At 30.7% G+C, this 18,667-nt stretch overlaps 2 protein-coding genes across 3 annotated transcripts; both read left to right on the top strand.

The window, feature by feature from the left end:
* Nucleotides 1-7,348: 7,348 nt before the first annotated feature.
* Nucleotides 7,349-12,499, top strand: LOC114370293 (transcription factor bHLH155-like). 2 transcript variants are annotated; one of them, XM_028327597.1, is made up of 10 exons: nucleotides 7,349-7,695; nucleotides 7,918-8,007; nucleotides 8,184-8,280; nucleotides 8,383-8,424; nucleotides 8,660-8,719; nucleotides 9,602-11,137; nucleotides 11,361-11,462; nucleotides 11,571-11,714; nucleotides 11,825-11,950; nucleotides 12,080-12,499. In XM_028327597.1, the coding sequence occupies exons 1-10, from the start codon at nucleotides 7,580-7,582 to the stop codon at nucleotides 12,200-12,202; spliced, it is 2,436 nt and encodes an 811-aa protein (XP_028183398.1). In that variant the 5' UTR covers nucleotides 7,349-7,579; the 3' UTR covers nucleotides 12,203-12,499. The 2 variants fall into 2 exon arrangements, with proteins under 2 accessions (XP_028183398.1, XP_028183397.1); XM_028327596.1 differs by having other exon boundaries at nucleotides 7,352-7,695; nucleotides 11,559-11,714.
* Nucleotides 12,500-15,674: 3,175 nt separating this feature from the next.
* LOC114370674 (aluminum-activated malate transporter 10-like) lies at nucleotides 15,675-18,405 on the top strand. Its single transcript, XM_028328069.1, has 6 exons — nucleotides 15,675-16,117; nucleotides 16,241-16,381; nucleotides 16,523-16,795; nucleotides 16,973-17,094; nucleotides 17,309-17,452; nucleotides 17,759-18,405. Exons 1-6 carry the CDS (start codon nucleotides 15,799-15,801, stop codon nucleotides 18,248-18,250), a joined length of 1,491 nt encoding a protein of 496 aa, XP_028183870.1. The 5' UTR covers nucleotides 15,675-15,798; the 3' UTR covers nucleotides 18,251-18,405.
* The last annotated feature ends 262 nt before the right edge of the window (nucleotides 18,406-18,667 follow it).

Below are 18,667 nucleotides of genomic sequence, written 5' to 3'. Positions count from 1 at the left end.
AGAAGATTTAGGTTCATTTAATATAAAATTTGATAATATTAATTTTGAACCATTAAAACGTGTCTTTAAATTAATTTCAATGACATGTTTTTCATTTTAATGTGTGCATGGTGTAAGGAGCTGAGCTGCATTTTTTTTTTGTGTAAAACAAAATATTATTAACATATCCTTATTTATTTGAAAGTTATGGAAAATAAGTCAAAGGAGAGTGTGTTCAGCGTCAACTAACTTCTAAGTTTTTTTTTTTTTTTAACGTATAAGTTTGTCTATATTAACTAAATTTTTTTTTTCTCTTAAGAAAACCAAATTGTTAAATTAGAAGTATTTAATAAATGTATTTATTACTCTAACTCATGGCATAGTTAAATTAGGAGTATAATATTAGAAGATCTTAAATGTTCCAAGGAAAAAAATTATTGAATGTTAATCGGTTGATAACACATTGATATTGTAAGAAAATGACATGAATTCAATTATTACATAAATGTTAAAAAAGTATATACTAATAAATTAGTTTTTTTTTTTCTCTATTATAGTTTCATAATCAATCTTAAGAATTGAAGTTTATAGATATTCTTCAAAGTAATATTAAGAAGTCAAATATGTTAATTATAATAGAGAGAAAAAAACTAATTTATTAGTATATACTTTTTTAACAGTGTTATACTTTACGAAATTATTAGCACAAAATGTACGAAGTAGTGGTTACTTGCGTCTTATTGGTTAACAATTAAATAAAAAGTATTTGACGGAATTAAAGGGATAATCCTTGATTTCACTATTCGTACTTTTCGTGCACAATAGTTTTCGTACTATTCAGCAATTTCATTTTTGTTTTGATAAAATTGATAGAATAAAGATATATCGTTAATATAATTAGATAGAGTCTTTTTTATAAAAAAATATTAATTTTTTTATTTTGATAAAATTGATAGAACAAAGATATATTTTTAATACAATTAAATAGAATTTTTTATTGACAAATATTAATTGTTAATGGTTAGTTTTTAATAAAAATAATCAAATTTATGATATTTTTTCTATCTTTCTTATTCTTTTATCATCAAAATAATATATAAAGTGCTAATAGCACATTAAGACTATCAACAAAGATCCGTTTAAAAAATTTATACACAACCGTAAACCACCAACAAAACATATAAATACAATATTCAATGTTTCAAACAAAGGTGAAGCTATAAACAAGACGATTTATTGAGAGGAATAACAAGCAAACAAGAAAGGAAATTGAACAACGAGAAATACAATCACATGTGCCCCCGTTGGGGTAAAGAGAGAACATGGCACGATAATAAGAAATAACTGATCATAATAGTTTTCTGTCTTATTCCAAGAAAATAGGACCCATTGCCCCTTACTCAAAGGGCAAAGCATTTTGCTTTCCACGCATAGATAAAAACTAAAAGATTATATAGGTAAGCTGCATTATTTGAATTTGACGCATTATCATTCAATTGAGAGACTCAAAACAAATCTATATACTTCCTTCAATTCATATTGTGTAGGACCTTATGTTGAATTGGCTGCAATATCTCCAATATATATAATTCTTTCTTAATTAAGTATTCCCTTTTATTTAAATTTTTAAAGCAAAAGGAGAAAAAATTGTTTTGAATTTTGGAACATGTCTAATAAGGTGTTATTTTTACTTGACAAACATAATTAAATAAAAGAGGACAAAATTTGTACAACATTTTTTTACTCAATTATGTACAATATTTGATGTTATTTATATTTAAAATTGGAGCTTTACATTGATAGTGTGTATTAATTTCTAATATTGACGTCTATTATACAAATTTTAAGTTAAAATTATAATTTTAATAAAATAAAAATAGCACTAATATTATTATACTTAAATTTGGACCATCAGAATATGTGTGAAACTTATTTGTAATTACAAAATTCGCCTGAAACATTGAAGTGCATTAGTTACAATCTCAACGAACAAGCTAGAAAGCTATTTAACAATCACAAAAGAACTTATGCATATAGCTCCTATAAAATTGTATGGTCATAAACCTCTTCCGAATGGCACAGATACGTTAATAGAACTTAAAGTTATGATCAAGCATGAATTGAAAATGTCCTTTGAAAACCGTTCATGTTGCATTTGTTGATTAGTTGGTCGTCATTGATTGAAAATCATAGGGTCATTGAACATATAGCAAGGGCAAAGGAGTTTGTCTTTTCATATGCTCTCCTCAATACAGTAAGAATTTTGTAGCTCCATTTTATTTTTGAGTATATCTAGGAATTGGTTAGGAAATTAAAAAGAAAAACATTTATTATAAAAATTATATGAAAGTGTAAAAAAAGTTATAAATAATATGATTTTATGTATCTTAACAAAAAAAAAATTCATTTTTTAATTTCTTAATCAATATCATAAGAATACTAAAGATACTGATTAATATTTTTCTTTCGGCTCTAGTGTTATGGTGTTTATGTATAAGAAAAGACAAGGAAAACAAAGGAAACCCCACAACAAAGTGATTGCAAAACGCGAAGTTCCTTTACTATTAAGTCTTTATATATAAAAATGGTTTTCTTCGCATCGCTAATGAAAGCCTTCTTTTTTTTAGTGAGCAAAGGCTTATAATTTTGTCCCCTTCAGCCACCACACGCTTTATGGTTGAGTGGCAAGCTACGACATCAAAAGTTCTACTCGTTTTAATAGCTGACCGTAACAAAAATATTTATTATTTATTAATATGTTGGGATCCCTCCTTAATTGGTAGGTTCTAAAAAATTCTAGAACCTTTTAGAAAAGTGTAAAAAAATTTATAACTGGAGAATTCTAGAGTAGTGTATAACTCTCTAGAAACTTATGAAAGAATGTGAAAATCTCATAATATTCGGGAGATGTGTGCAACCTTATGGAAGAATATGAAAGGGAGTAGAATAGTGTAGAAACTCCTAGAATGTGTAGAGCATTCTAGAGAAATAATCTTCACCCTAGGATACAAGTAATCTCCACCATTCATTGTGGAGGTGGAGTAGTATAAATAAGGGTAGGAGCCTTCATTCCTAACCATCAAAGACAAGAGTGAATCCACTCCTTAGAGTGAGAAAACTAGAAAGTTAGAGAACCTCTTTGAGAGAGAAGAGTGAGTCAATTTTATAAACACATCCTTCTTGAGTTCTGACCTTTTGTATATGGGAAGAATCTCCATATTGGAGAATTATAATCGTGTGCTCATAATACTACCTTTAATTATTAAATGTCTATCTTAATTTCACGACGTGAAAAAATCCAAATTTTCCCAACATAATATTAGAATGGTTATTTTATATAGACATCAATGAATTATGAATCTTAATCTTGAATATCAATCAGTAGTGAAGATCTGATATCGATTATTTTGTATATAAAATTTTAATTAATCAAATCATATCAGTTTATGAATATTTTTTCTTTTTTTATGAAATGAATATTTGTTCTAAAATGTTGCATATTTTTATTTAAAATAATCAAAGACATTAGTAAAGATTAATGAATATAATCAAAAGTAGAGGTTTATGATTATAAATATGTGAATGTGGAAACATGTCTAGAAAAAAAGGCATACAATTGTTTTGTGAAATTTTAATGGCAACCAGATTAAAATAAACTTTTTAAATTATAAAAGATGAAAACAAAATTTATTAAGAGTTTAATCGTTATACATTGTAAAGTGTCAATAAATCATAATTCATAAAATCTGTGACTTTCAAGATTGTTAATTAAACATAATTTTTTTAAAGATAGGACATTTTGTAATTCATCCATGATATAAAAGATATTTATACTGTAAGTACAAACCTATTAAATTCATTTACTCAAAAGACAAGGGATAAATAAGTATATTTCCTTTCATATAAAAGTGATTTCAATTTATATTTGTCTAAGTCAATTTATTATTATTATCAGACTAATTGATGTTAGTTTTGTCAAAGGAATAAATTAATGTCATCGTTATTATATTAAAGAACTAAATTTGTATCACATATTTTTAGGAATATAGTAACGTTTAATAAATTCAACCAATAAAAAAAGTATGTTTAAAGAAGTATTATCAACAATTTTTAATAAAAAAATATTTCAAATTAAAATTGAAATAGAAGTTGATGCTTCAAACAGTGCAAACTGCAAAGTTTACACTCGAATGAAAATGAGCACAGTATCGCCACCCGAAGCAAATAATAAAATAATGAGTGGAGCATTTTATTGAAGCAAATAAACAAAGTAATGGAACTATGGAAAATGGAGGCATATTTTTTCGTGAGGAATCAGAAGCCGATCCCTTTTGCCTTGGAACTAGGAACGGACAGTACCTCTGATCCCTGAATCAAGTACGAGTAGTATGTCACCAATATTTTAGCTACAACATTTTTAAATCTTCTTATAAACTTTTTTGTTTCACTACTGTATTATTTTATTTTATATAATAAGTGTTAAATATTTCTCATGTTTCCAAAAAATGGAATGTATATTATTGCAACATTTTATTTAATACTTTTTTCTATAAAATATTAAGAAAATATTCAGAAATATTTATAAGAAAATATAACTTACATAATTATATATAATTAATATTGCTACTCTTCCTGTTCTATTTTTTAAGCATCAGATTTTTTTTTTCATTTTTGTTAAAATAAAATAAAAACAGTTTTAGGTATAATTTTTAAAATATTATAACCGAGTAAAAATAAATATTTCTTACCTTCATAAATGAGAATACAAATTTTCGTATAATTTATTGTGAAATTAGTAAAATTCTTCATTATATATTTAAGGTTTAAATATGTTATTAATCTTTGATAAATTTCTGAATTCTATTTTAGGTTTCTATTTTATTTTTAACTTGTTAATCTTAAAAAATTATTTTATTTTTGGTCTCTAAATTTATTTAGATCGCTCATTGAAAGGTGAAATAAAATTATTTAAATAGTGTTTTATGAAAAAACAAGATAATTTTTTTAAGAGGGACTATAATGATAAAAAATTATTAGAGATTAAAAATAAAATTTGGAAATATATGAAGGAAAAAAATATATTTACCCTTATTTGATCATAAATATATTATTCATAAGAAAAATAAATAATAATAATATAGTTATATTGTTTTTTGGAATTCTATTTTCAAGAGTTTCATTTCTAGAAAATAGTTTAGTTGTGAATAAAACTAGGTTTACGAGCTTGAGCCCACAAATGGCCAGTTTAATTGCAAATAAAATATATATGTTTTTTTCTTTAGGTTTCAAATATATATGTTAGAACTAGTTAAAATTATGGTCTATTTAAATGTAGACTTTTTTGACCGCGTTTGTGTTAACTTACGAGTTTTTTTTTTTAGAGAAAGCTTATGAGTTAATAAGTCAACTACGGGTATAACAAAAAAAGTCAACTACGGGCCTATTATTATTTTTAGAATATTATTTAATGTTTTTGTTTGAATTTGATGTTTGAGTGGTGTAAATGAAATTTTTATATTAAGACAAATTAAAAGAGTAAAAGCAATATATAATTTAAGTTTTAAGTTCAATACGCTTGTGACAATCAAATTAAAGTTCTTACAGTCCAAAATACACGTGTCAACTCGATAGAAGTCCATATTACACGTGTCAATGTCGTCAGTGATGTTTCATAAAAGTTTAGTTATTAAGAAACATATCTTTAAATCCATTATTATATTAATTACGGAAATTAATTACATTAATTAATGAGTTAAAGTTTGAATTTTACAATTTTGACATTTTTGGTAAGCTTAATTACGTCCTTAGGGATGTGTTTATTTAGTCCCTGAACTTTAAAAAAAAATTAACCCCTAAATTTTGATAAATTATTTTTTTTCTCTGATATAATAAATTGATACTTATAATATTTTTAACACTTTGTGGTAATTTTTAAATTATAAACGTAAAACTTGTGTAGACAAATTATTTTTATTTTTTATATTTTAAAATTTAAATTAATCATATATGTAATATCATATTTATATAGAAATTAGTATAAAAACATTTTATATAAAACTTACTTATTAATTCATCATGAAACTTGTGTATGTTATTAAGAGTATATTTGGTTGAGAGGATAAAAATAAAAGAAAGATACTTTTATGTGTAGAAGATATGAGATGCAAATGAAATCCACATTTATTTATTTTCTATTTTTCTCTCTATCAAATACAAACAAGAAGATCATTGTAATTTAAAGAGTGATCTTGAGTTGGAAATCTGACAATGCAATTGTATTCAAATTTTGTAAGAGAATATTATCCTGATTATTTTATCTAGCTAACCCATATAAAATACATTAACCAGAAAGAAAAGTATCATTAGTTATTGTATGGGTTTTAAACATTGAAGCCAACCCGCAGAACAAGAAGTAAAAAAATGCAGAATATGACACATATGTCAGCATTCTTGCTTACAAGTTACACCTAGTATTTTTCTTTTTTGTTGAACAGTTACCCCCACTAATTAGTACTACTGCCAGATGGTATCGGCAGTTCAATCCATGTAACTAGAGCGTGGGGCGCAAGATACTTTATAATACAACAATAACCCCGTAAGACTATTGATTAATTTTGATCTACTCCTATGCATGGCATGAACAACTTTTTCACAATATGATAAGATTCTCAAATTCAATGCTCGTAAATTGCAATTATTCCCTTCCATTAGTATTAATTATGAATAATTATGATATAATCATGAGCATGAAATGAGAAAATATTTCTTCTTATCTAAACTTTCAATTCTACCATACATGCGTATCTGTATGATAAAAATCCAATGATGACCATAGCTCTTCTGCATTTAATTTCAGGATATAATAGTTTTCCATTTTTATTCTCCGGATATTATAATTATAAATTAATACTAGTAAATTAGTAGTATTACAATTTATAGGTTTAAATTCAATAAGAAAAATGATCGATATGATAAATTGGCAAGCCTCATTTGGCCAAGTCTCATAATTCTTTATTAATAAGTTGTTGGATACATCTAAATTTAATCCAATTTATATTACTTGTATGGAGAACAAAACAAATCACCGTATTTATTTATTTTACTTTTTTGGCGGTGAATGCGAATATTTATAATTATGAACAATTATAAGTAGATGACATAAAGAATGAAAGTGAAGTTGTGGGGAATATTTGTAGGCGATGAGTGAGTGGGACCAGTGGTGGGGAAGTTGATGTCGTAAGCTGTGTTGGAAATTGGAAGCTAGGGAAGAGAATAGGCTCAATAGAGTACGGGTTATAGATGTTGGTTTTGTCCCTAAAGAACAACAAATACATTATAGTATTAAACTATTAAATATGTGTCTATATTATGCTCTTAGATTTGATTGAAAGTGAGAATAGGCCAAACCTGACAACATTTTTGTTCAGACTTTGCCTTTCCTTTTCTTCCTGTGTTTGACATTTCTGAGTGAATATTCGCTTTTACTGGCCCTCCCTCCCTCCCTCCCTTCAATTCACCAATTTCTGTTTCTGCTATATAGATTATAGACTATACTTGTTCATGCATCGATAGATAATTATAACCATTTAGTTAGTGGCAAATGACGATGGCAATGACAATGCCTCTTACTCTACGGAATAAGCTCAAGACTCTTTGTACTTGTGGTGATGGCTGGTCTTATGCTATTTTCTGGCGCTTTCATCCACGGAATTCCTTGTAAAGCATTTTTTTTTCTTCTGCTCTTCTCTTTTCTATTATGTTTTCTTTTCTCATTTCCTGTTTGAGGGTACTAAGAAGTAGAAACGTTTCTTCTTCTGTTGACAAAATGCTCCAAAAAACTATTCAACTGTCACATCTTAGTAACGAATGCTTTCACATTTCTCTGTCATTTTGATCTTTCTCACCGTGGATTGCATTGCATGTTTGAAATTCATGTAGGTTGTTGACTGTGGAAGAAGCATACTATGAAGAGCATCTGGGAGAAGAAATTGCCAACATGCATCCGCAGGTCCACCTTCTGGGTGAAGGGTATGCTCAAATTGTTGTTTAGTTTTGTTTTACTTTTTCCAAAACTACATAATTTTTCAGTTTTTCACTAAACCAGTGAGATAAAAGTGGAGATTCATTTCAAATGCAAAACCCAAATGCATGTACTTATCAATGAAAGACAAAGGGCTCTGATACAGTTGCCATGTCCTATCTAGAATTGTAGGTGAAGCCGCTTCCACGGGCAAGCACAGTTGGGTGCACTCAGATGGTCAAACTCATGATTGGAATTTGACTGGCCAAAATATTTGTGAGGTATTGTTTTCAACTGTTGAAATTGTACCATTTATTTCAACTTTCAATTGCTCTTGTTTTTTTGTCCATTTATCACTAAATAATTTTCTTTCTTTTTTGCAGGATGATTCTGAATTTCAGCAACAGTTCTCCTCTGGGATAAAGGTACTACAGGGGAACGAAAATGCATTTTAGTTGAAGTTCCAAGCTTCATATTTTTTTTTCCTCTACCCCTCACTTTCAACATTTCTTCCAAAGGTCAAATATAATTACTTTAGTTGAAGTTACCAAGATTACATGTAATTAGTGTCTTAATACCATATAAAGTATGCTTATTTGATTATCTTTATTCTTCAAAGTCACTGATTTATGTATATTGATAAACATTTCTGCTTTGTAGACTATTGTGGTGGTACCTGTCAAAGCATGGGGAGTGGTACAGTTTGGATCCAGAAAGAAGGTTAGTATCATGAAAGAACATGAATTTGTGATATTATGCATAAATGAGTTTGTGCAGGCAAGTTTTATTATGATAAAACGAGATCTTGGAGGACAATGTGCTCTGGTTTTTGTACTAACTTTGAATTGATAGATGTTGATTTGCCATAAAGGTTTATATTTAATGTGATTTTTATTTTAAACAGCAAGCATGCTCTTGATTGTTTAATATTTTTTATTTGGTGGGCTCTAGTTTAATAGTTAATATTATTATAAATTATTTTTTCAGATACAGAGAATCTTAAATCTTCCCTTATACACTTTATTTAGGTTTAACTATTTAAGCCTTATGAGTCTTGCAATTGTAAACCAAATTAAATCATTCCACAATGTCAAGGCTTGACCTGATTGTCGACTGGCATAAGGTTGTTGAATTCCCGTTAATAAGTGTAGCTCTTTATCTGAAAGACTGGAGAGTAGAAGTTTACACCCATGTCTCATCTGGAAGAGTATTCTTGAATGACAGAGAAATTTAAGACACACTATTATAAAAATAGCATGCCCGTATTGTTACTTATTTCATTCTATGCTCCATGTTTTGAATGCAGAAATATTCTTGTGGAATAGCATTTTCTTAAATATACAAGAGCTTCCAACATTGACATACTATTTAACATTTAGCCACTTATTTGTTAAGTTATGATGCTAGTGACATGCACCATTCACTATATGTTTTCTATTGGTTCAATATTTTATCTGAATAGTGTACCCTATCAATTTTTACTAGCTCACCTTTTGTTATTTTCATCATGGTTGATTATTAATTAATGGTCTTCAATATTTATCTATGCTGATGTATATCTGAGTGCTAATGGATCATATTATAATACTTCCATTATTGCAGATCTTAGAGAAAGTGGAATTTTTGGAGCAAACACAAAGCGTGCTAACAGATATGGATGATGATATGGGTATGTTTGACATGCCGGGAAATTCAGTTTTACCACTAGATTGTGAAAATAATGATTTAAATGGGTTGTGGGATTCCATTTCTTCTGCAAATCCCAACAATTCCTTCCCTTCCCAATATATGACTTATGACAAAGCAATGGTTTCATTGCAAGAAGATTCTTCTTATTTTAGTGACCAATTGAAAGGTACCATGGAAGCTCAAATTGTATTATCAGATAGGGATAGTGCTGATGTGCTTTTGAAGCCTAACTCTTCTACAAACAAATTAATTGCCGAAAACCCCTATTTTGGTGTATGTGGTAGTGAATTATCTTCTTTTAATTTGTTGGAGCAACAATTGGTATCCTGTGTAAGTGCACAAGAAGATGCAGATGCGTGTTTTACAAACCAAAATGATTTTGCTGCCAGCAAACTTCTAGTTCAGGATTCAGCATTGACCTCACTGTGCAGTATGGACAGAGGGTCATTTCAAGGCAAATTACAAAATTCACTGGATAACCAATATCCAACTCAGTCTGGTGTTGTGATAGATGTTGATTTTTCCTCAAGTTCAAATGCATTGCATGGACTCTCTGAGAACTTAGAGCCAGTTGATATGTCAGAAGAAATTTTGAATTTCAGCCCTATGGAAGATCTTTGCCAGTGGTTTGGTCCTTCTCCCGAGGATAGTATCTGCGAAGCAGTAATTGCCTTGGATAACAACTTTTCTGAATCAACAGAATTTAATCCCACTTCCTTTGATCTGGTTGGAAGTAGTTCTTTAAATGATATTTCAGTGACATGCCTAGCAGAGCATAATTCCAACTCAAATGGGAAAGAAGCATCTGTGGTCATGCAAAGCACTGAAAAAGGTCTCTTTGATAGCATGGAATTTGATTTTAGCTATGATCAAGGTGATGAATGGTGGGGGAATATGCTTTCACCAGTGGTGAGTGGTGTTACTGATACTGGCTTCTCTGAATGTGTATCAGAGTTGAATACTACTGATGCATTGACTGGCACCCGGAAGAGATTATTCTCAGAGTTAGGAATTGAAGAGCTTTTGAGGGGTGGAGCAAATTACAATCCTTTTAATAGTTCTGAACTTGAGTATGAGTTATCACCCAATAAGAGCGAGACGGTAGAATCTTCATCAGTGAATAGAAATCCAATACATTTCACCAACTTTCATTGGCCTGGGGCTAGAGCAGACTTGACACAGCGACTTTGTGACTTAGACAACACAAACAATCTTCCAACCAAGAAAGATAAATTCCCAAAATTACAAACAGGCATGTGGATTGATGATAGTCATAGCATTAATATTGGGAAGGCTGTACCAGTGCACCCTCAAAAGCCAGAGGAACCCAGAAAGCCATCCAAGAAGAGGGCTAGGCCGGGGGAGAGTACTCGACCGCGGCCAAAAGATCGTCAGCAGATCCAAGACTGTATCAAAGAGTTGAGACGAATTATCCCCAATGATGGAAAGGTAAATGAAGCTTTAACTGATCTTTGCTAAGAATAAATGGTGATTATTAGAACAACCTAATATTTCCTCTATATATGATGCAAAATTTTCAATTTCATTAAACTTCCACCATTCTGCCTTTGTGATTTGTGACATACATTTATAATCTTAGCTGCATTTTTTTGTTTTTTGTGCTGCAGACTGTTTAGATATTAAAATGACAAATGTTTTCTTGATTTGACAGTGTAGCATTGATTCTTTGTTAGACCGCACCATCAGATACATGCTTTTCTTACAAAGTGTCCTCAAGTATTCAGACAAGCTACAGGAACCAAATGAGCCAAAGGTAAACTGATCAAACTACTTTTCTACAATATTTTCTTTGTAAGAAGAAAATAAACATGTCAGCTCCAGATATGATTGGACTTGCTTGGATGTTAAGCTTATTGAGCAGGCAAAGGAAGTGGTTTTAAAAGACAGTGGTGCGGCGGATAGCAAAAACGGGGGCATTACATGGGCATATGAAGTGGCACACCAAACAATGCTATACCCAGTTATAGTTGAGGACATGAGTCTACCTGGTCAAATGCTTATAGAGGTATGATAGAATTGAGAATGTATGTTACTGTGTTTTATATATCATCTGCCATCCTTCAGTGTTGGGTTTCCATATGCAACATTGAATTCATTGACATTGCTTTCTTGCAGATGCTTTGTGAGGAGCAAGGCTTCTTCCTTGAGATAATTGACAAGATTCAGCGTTTCGGGCTGAATATCTTGAAAGCCAAGATGGAAAGAAGGAAGACCAAACTTTGGGCACGCTTTATTGTTGAGGTAGATCCAATACTTGATTGTAATAACAGAATACAAATAATTAACATTTAAATGATGGCATGTGGTTGCAATTTGGAGTTTTCATTCTCATTTTATAAAAAGTAACACTGGTTTACTTTGTGCAAACAGGCAAACAGACCCGTGACAAGGATAGAGGTGTTTTTGTACCTAATCCATCTTCTACAGGAAACAAACACCTCTGGCATTGATTCTTCTAATAAGCATTGCGATGTTATTGAGGCCAATATTTAGGAAAGAAGAGGATTATCAACCCATTTCCACAGGTCCCAGAAACAGGATCCATGTGTGTACATAGGTGATAATAGGTTAGGATACACTTAGCAAAAATTGTAGGTAATCTGTGTTAGTGATGAAATGAAATCTTAGGTGCAAAGTTATGCATAATGAAATTTCTGAGAATGCAAGAGGTGGTACATCTGCCTGCAAAACATGTTAATGAAGCGAACAAGATAATTCAATTGGTCTATGCTTTAACTCCGCCGGTGTTCACGCTGTTTCATTTAATAATTATAATACTTTAAAAGAATAGAAGATGTCTCGATCTCTTGTTGAAATTGCTTACATGATTGGTTTTTCCTTGTTATTTTGTTGACTTTGACATAGTGGCAGCAGCTTCTTTTCGAATTAACTTAGGAAATTCAAATCTTTATCTTGTCAACTTTGTGTTTCTATGAGCCAAAAGTAGTGATCAATAATGAGCATCCAAATAGGCATATTTGGATTTACTTTTACATCTTCTAGGATTTATTGTTAGATTCCTATGTGTCCATGACATGAAGATGCTAAATAAAATAGTTGGAACGGTATCTCAATTAAGTGCCAAATATAATCAAAATGATTTCCTATTGCTGTCGCACTTAGTTAGATTGATTTACAAATTACAAAAAACCCTTCTCTGCAGAAGTAATGATTGTAAAAGAAAAGGTGGACAAAGGATTACAAAATTAATGATATGGTTCTTGGTGTAGTGGTTAAATCCTTTTACGAAAAAGCTAAACAATATACAATGATGAGATGACGAATCATCCAAACATATCCGAACACATGCATTACGAATTAACTAAAAGAGGCAGCATAGTTGTGTAGCTGCAAGACAACTTTAAATAACTTTGGCCAAGGGTAATGACCAATGTTAGGACTTGTACAAATGCTGACCCAATAAAGCTACTTAGATACTTGGTTTGTCTTTTCACTAAAGAGTGCGGATCCGGGAGTGCTCTACAATGTCATGGACCATGGACCCACATTCATATCAAAATGTTTGAAAGCTTTTAATTAAAATGAAAGTTGTACTCATGACCTAATTCATTCTGTTCCTTCTGTTGAGTTAACTGGGGAATCTAAGCTATATCCTGTTAGATTGTCTTTAAATGCAGCACTAGTTAGAGGGTAATCAACGCACATCCATAGGAAATGCTTTCATCTCGCATATTCAAGGAATCTGGGCAACATGCAATTTATTATTAGATTCACATATGTCTATATAATCTAGATGAAAGTATTTTTGGGTAAACATTATTAAAGTTGATTTTGAATGAAATTGATTATGTAAAATATTTTTTATTAAAATTTATTTTAAAATAATGTAATTTATATTTGAATGTTTTTACTTTTAAAAGTTAATAGCTAGCAAAGTCAGTGTAAGCTTGTTGATCTAATACAAAAGTTGTCTAAATTTATTTCAATTTAAAATCAATTTTTGACCTAAAATCAAATCCTTCACATGTCAAACATGTATCTAAAATTATATCAGGTGATATTTTAATGTAATTCTAAAAAATCTAACGAAAATCACACACACATTTAGAAGATCGAAAACAAATAGTTGTAGTGGTACGTATCTCAATTGTTTTCCTTATAGCAGCAATTATTAGGTATAGCAGCTTGTCTGCTTGCAATACATCTGCAGAAGTTTAAGCTAATTAACAAATGGCGAACAAAAGATCGTACTAATCACAAATTTGGTCCTTGATAGGTGTAGTCTTCGAATCCCTTTAAACTATATATATATATATATATATATATATATATATATATATAGCTAACATGATGTGATATGCATATTCCTCCACATAAACCCGGACGCATGCTTTGTACGAATAGTTAACTAAAGTAGGCAAAGTTATATGTTGCTGCAACTGACAATTTTAAACCCTTGATTAATTAACCAAATTAGGACAGGAAGAAAATATGGTGACTCAAGTACGTTATCTATATATTTATTTATAAATCAACTTTTGATAGTTGGATTGACTTTTCAAAATTAAAAATAGTGCGTGAACACCGAAAAGTAGTTAGATAAGGGCTCTCCCATATATATATATATATATATATATATATATATATATATATATATATGTGTGTGTGTGCGCGCCTGTCATTTCAAAATGCTAAGAGAAGATATATGACCAATATGGAGTCCCCATTGTAAATTCCACAACCCTCATTTGTCTAAAAATGTTTTAAGGTTTTTAAATAGAAGGTCCTACTCATGGCCTAATTCATTCCGTTTTCTTTAATTCTTTTCCTAATTCCTAATTTTATTATCCATATTTAGACAGCAGAAGAATGATCTGATAACCGAGCCACTAAGAATCAGGTGACGGCATATGTGTGCGGTACAACAGGCATGCAATGCTAGACTTGGTGGACCAAGTCACTATGCTACTATGAGATTGCATATATAAGTTGCAACGTATACCCCAGTTTCTCGTTTTAGTTAGGTCAATTGTAAAGGAAAAACATTATGTGAATTAGCGTAAAATATGTGCAAGTGGCTATATAAATTAGGAGTGGAAGTGACACAACAAGTTTATTCGTTTTTAATTCATCTAAATTTGAAAAATGTAATGCATGCATGCCATGTTCGGGGATGGACACCAAAACAATCATTACTAGCTAGATTTTTGTATCACTTTATTTTTGCAATAATATTGAAATATGTGACATATGCATGTACAGTATATGTTTTATTGCCCATTTATAACAAAAGAAAAAGTAAATACATAATTCTCTAAAAGATATACCTTCATGCTTTGAGTTAGAAGTTTTTTTGTTTTCTTTATTTGATACTATTATAATTAGTTAGGACCTTGAACTCTTCAATACTACCTAAAGGTATTTTTATAAATTTTGATTTTTTAAACTAACTTTAAGATTAACTTTTATTCTTAGCTTAATCACATTTAAATCTTCTAGTTCCTCCTCAAGTTAGAAGTTCGGTAATGTAAAAACATTTTCAGTTTTTTTTTTTAATATTAACAAATTAGTTCTGTTGGTATTTTAAAATGGCAATAGAGAAGTTAATTCGACACGTTAAATACACATGAAATGAAAGAATTAGCTTGTTAGTATTCAATCTTTATATTTTGTTTGCATTGACACAACTTGCATTTAAATTACGTGCTTCTGTTTTTCCGCTCTTACGTGCATATTTATATATAGAAGAAGATATGATCATCGATGCATATAATATACCCAACAATTTGAATTGGGAACATTTACCTACTAAAAAGATAGAAGAATACTTGAGTGGGATTTGTGCTGTTGTTACATCAGCTACGTCTCCCTATTTCACTTGAACTAAAAATAAAATGTCTTGTCCTGATCATTAATATTAAAATATCCTCATGTTGAGACATGCGAAGCCTCTCTTTATATAAATACAAGGTTACTTCTCTAGCTCTGCCATAGTTTTGTGTGGCATAAGGAAATTATTTAGGGCCTTATTAGCCACACTAATCTTGGTCTGACAATATTTTCCACCATACAACTTGCTAATTTCATAAACACATAAACAACTTTAGTAGTACTCATTAATCAAGAAGATGGCTCGTGGCAACGATATGGCGAAAGAAGTAGAATGGAGGATCAAGGTAGAAGAAGACGATGACACACTGCAGAAAACAATAGTTGGTTGCATGTGGGCAGTTACAGCAGGTCTGGCTTTGAAGTTGTGCAAGTTTGTGAAGAAAGCATGGGAGGTTGGGGTGAATGACCCAAGAAAATTCATCCATTGCTTGAAAGTAGGGATTGCACTTTCAGCAGTTTCTCTCTTCTACTATTGGAAGCCTTTGTATGATGGAGTTGGAGGAAATGCTATGTGGGCTGTCATGACTGTGGTTGTAGTTTTTGAGTACACAGCCGGTAGGTAGTGCTACATTATATGTATATATAGCTGGCTAGCTAGTTACTATTTTAATTGTAACAATTCATATATGTGACATACGTCCCTCGTAGTAGTTAATTGATGACAATCTCAAATTGCAGGTGCAACTATATGTAAAACTGTTAACAGAATGTGTGGAACTTCCCTTGCTGGATTTCTAGGCATTGGTGTACATTGGGTAGCAAGTAGGGCAGGAGAGCAATGGGAACCCGTAATTGCTGGAGTCTCTGTCTTTCTTTTAGGTATATATAATACTAACAAAATAAAATTTTATGTGCATAAACAAATAATATATATATATATATATATATATATATATATATATATATATATATAATTGAAGATAGTTAAATTAATTGATGCACATGTTTTTGTAAGTTCAGCTTCTGCAGCAACATTCTCCAGATTCATCCCCTCCTTAAAGGCTCGTTTTGATTATGGTATTTTGATATTCATCCTCACATTCAGCTTGGTGTCAATATCGGGTTACCGGGTTGATGAATTGTTGGTCATGGCACAGTACAGAGTGTGCACGATTATAATTGGTAGCATAATGTGCATAATTGTCAGCGTTATCATTCGCCCCATTTGGGCTGGTTTCGAACTCTTTGTTTTAGTCACAGGGAACCTCGACAAACTGGCCAACTCCTTGCGATGTGAGTTTTCTATGTTGATTATTTGCATTTGCTTGCATATTAAAATTGTTATCATATTATTTTAATTTCTTCCACTGTGAGAGAATATAGAAATTCTTGATTTTTCAGCCTCATGCACTACCACTAGGTACGCTATATATATATAAATATATATAATTGTATGAATATGTATTTCAGGTTGTGTGGTTCAGTACTTCGGTGGTAGTGAAGCCTCAGAAGCAGAAAGTGATGAGGTGTCTGATAAAAAATTGCTAGGCTACAAGTGCGTGCTAAGTTCCAAAGCAACAGAAGAAACTATGGTATACTTAGTTATCTAATTAGTGCAATTTATTTTGTGTAGATAGTGTTTACATATCCCATATATATGTGAATAACAAAAGATAAAATAAAATAATCAACGGGAGAGTTATGTGTTCGTGGCGCAAAGCTTAACGAATACAATAAAATCAAAGCAAAATTAAAATTATCATCGTATTTATAGTGTGTGTGACTGAACAATTATCGTTACTGTAGGCAAATTTTGCTAGATGGGAGCCTGCCCATGGCCGCTTCAACTTCCGTCACCCATGGAGGCAATATGTTAAAATTGGGGCATCGATGCGTAGTTGTGCTTCCTGTTTAGATGCTCTTATTGGATGCATAAATTCAGACAACCAGGTATAATACCTGAATTTTTAATCAAATTATATATCAATCAAATCTTAAAAAACTCATGGAAATCTTTTAATATAGTTATTTTAATCTATACCTTCTTTGGTGCAAATCTATTTTTTCATAATGCAATTGATAACCGTGTTGATTAACTTAGATCGCAATGTTAGTAAATTAATACAAATCTTCATGCATATAGAAAAAAGAAAAACCCTCAAATTTGGTATTTCAGTTAGTTATGCACAAATAATACACGTGTATATATATATTCCTGAGCTCATCCAGTTAATGTACTTTGATTAATTTGAGCAGGCTTCGGATGACATGAAGAAGAATATGAGCAGCATCTCCATGAAAGTGGGTGCCAATTGTGCAAGTGTCATAAGAGAGCTAGCAACTACAATAAGGAAAATGAAAAAATCATCTAAACTTGATATTTTGGTTACACAGATGAATAGTGCTGCACAAGAGCTCCGAAGTTTGTTAAATTCTTGTCCATACTTGGTTAACCCACCACATAATTCCAAACGTAGTACACGAACAGAAACAGCTTCACCTGATGATCTAGCTCCAAAAATAGAAATCCCACTTATGGAAATTATTCAGGTTGTAACTGTAGCTTCTTTGCTCATTGAAATTGTGGCTCGTGTGGAAGACATTGTGGAAAATGTTGAAGAACTATCAGATTTGGCTAATTTCCAACCAGAAATGAATGTCAAATCCAAACAACATACATCGGACAGCAAGGTCTCCCCTGACCAACAGAATGATGGGGAACCCGTTAGAACACTCCAAATGGTCTAAAGATATATGAATCTAATATAATATATATGAGATCTATTTTGCATATTCTTTGATCCATGAATATATATGAATAATGTATATGAGATCATTTAGTCTACAGGCCCCTCAACACGTGTAAATTTACCTCCGAAAATCCAAACTTACGCCCCTATTAATTCAGCTTATCAATCATACATGCATGTGTTCCTAATAACTATATCGATGAACGAGAATTTATATTACTAATAGCGAAAATAAAGATATTATCGTATCTGTCTGTCGTTATTATGTTATTGTTAATAAAAAATTTGTTAAATAAATATAAACATATAAAAATACTTAAATAATTGAGTCTGTTTCTCTTCGGATGAATTGCATTTCCAATTCTTTCTCTATTTGTCCTTCTTCTTCTCTCTCTTCTACCAACAAACATTTTCC

Source organism: Glycine soja, chromosome 10 (genome assembly GCF_004193775.1).
Source record: "Glycine soja cultivar W05 chromosome 10, ASM419377v2, whole genome shotgun sequence".
Lineage (NCBI taxonomy): Eukaryota > Viridiplantae > Streptophyta > Magnoliopsida > Fabales > Fabaceae > Glycine > Glycine soja.
Note: the sequence above shows the minus strand (reverse complement) of the source record. Positions and strands in the feature narration are given on the sequence as shown.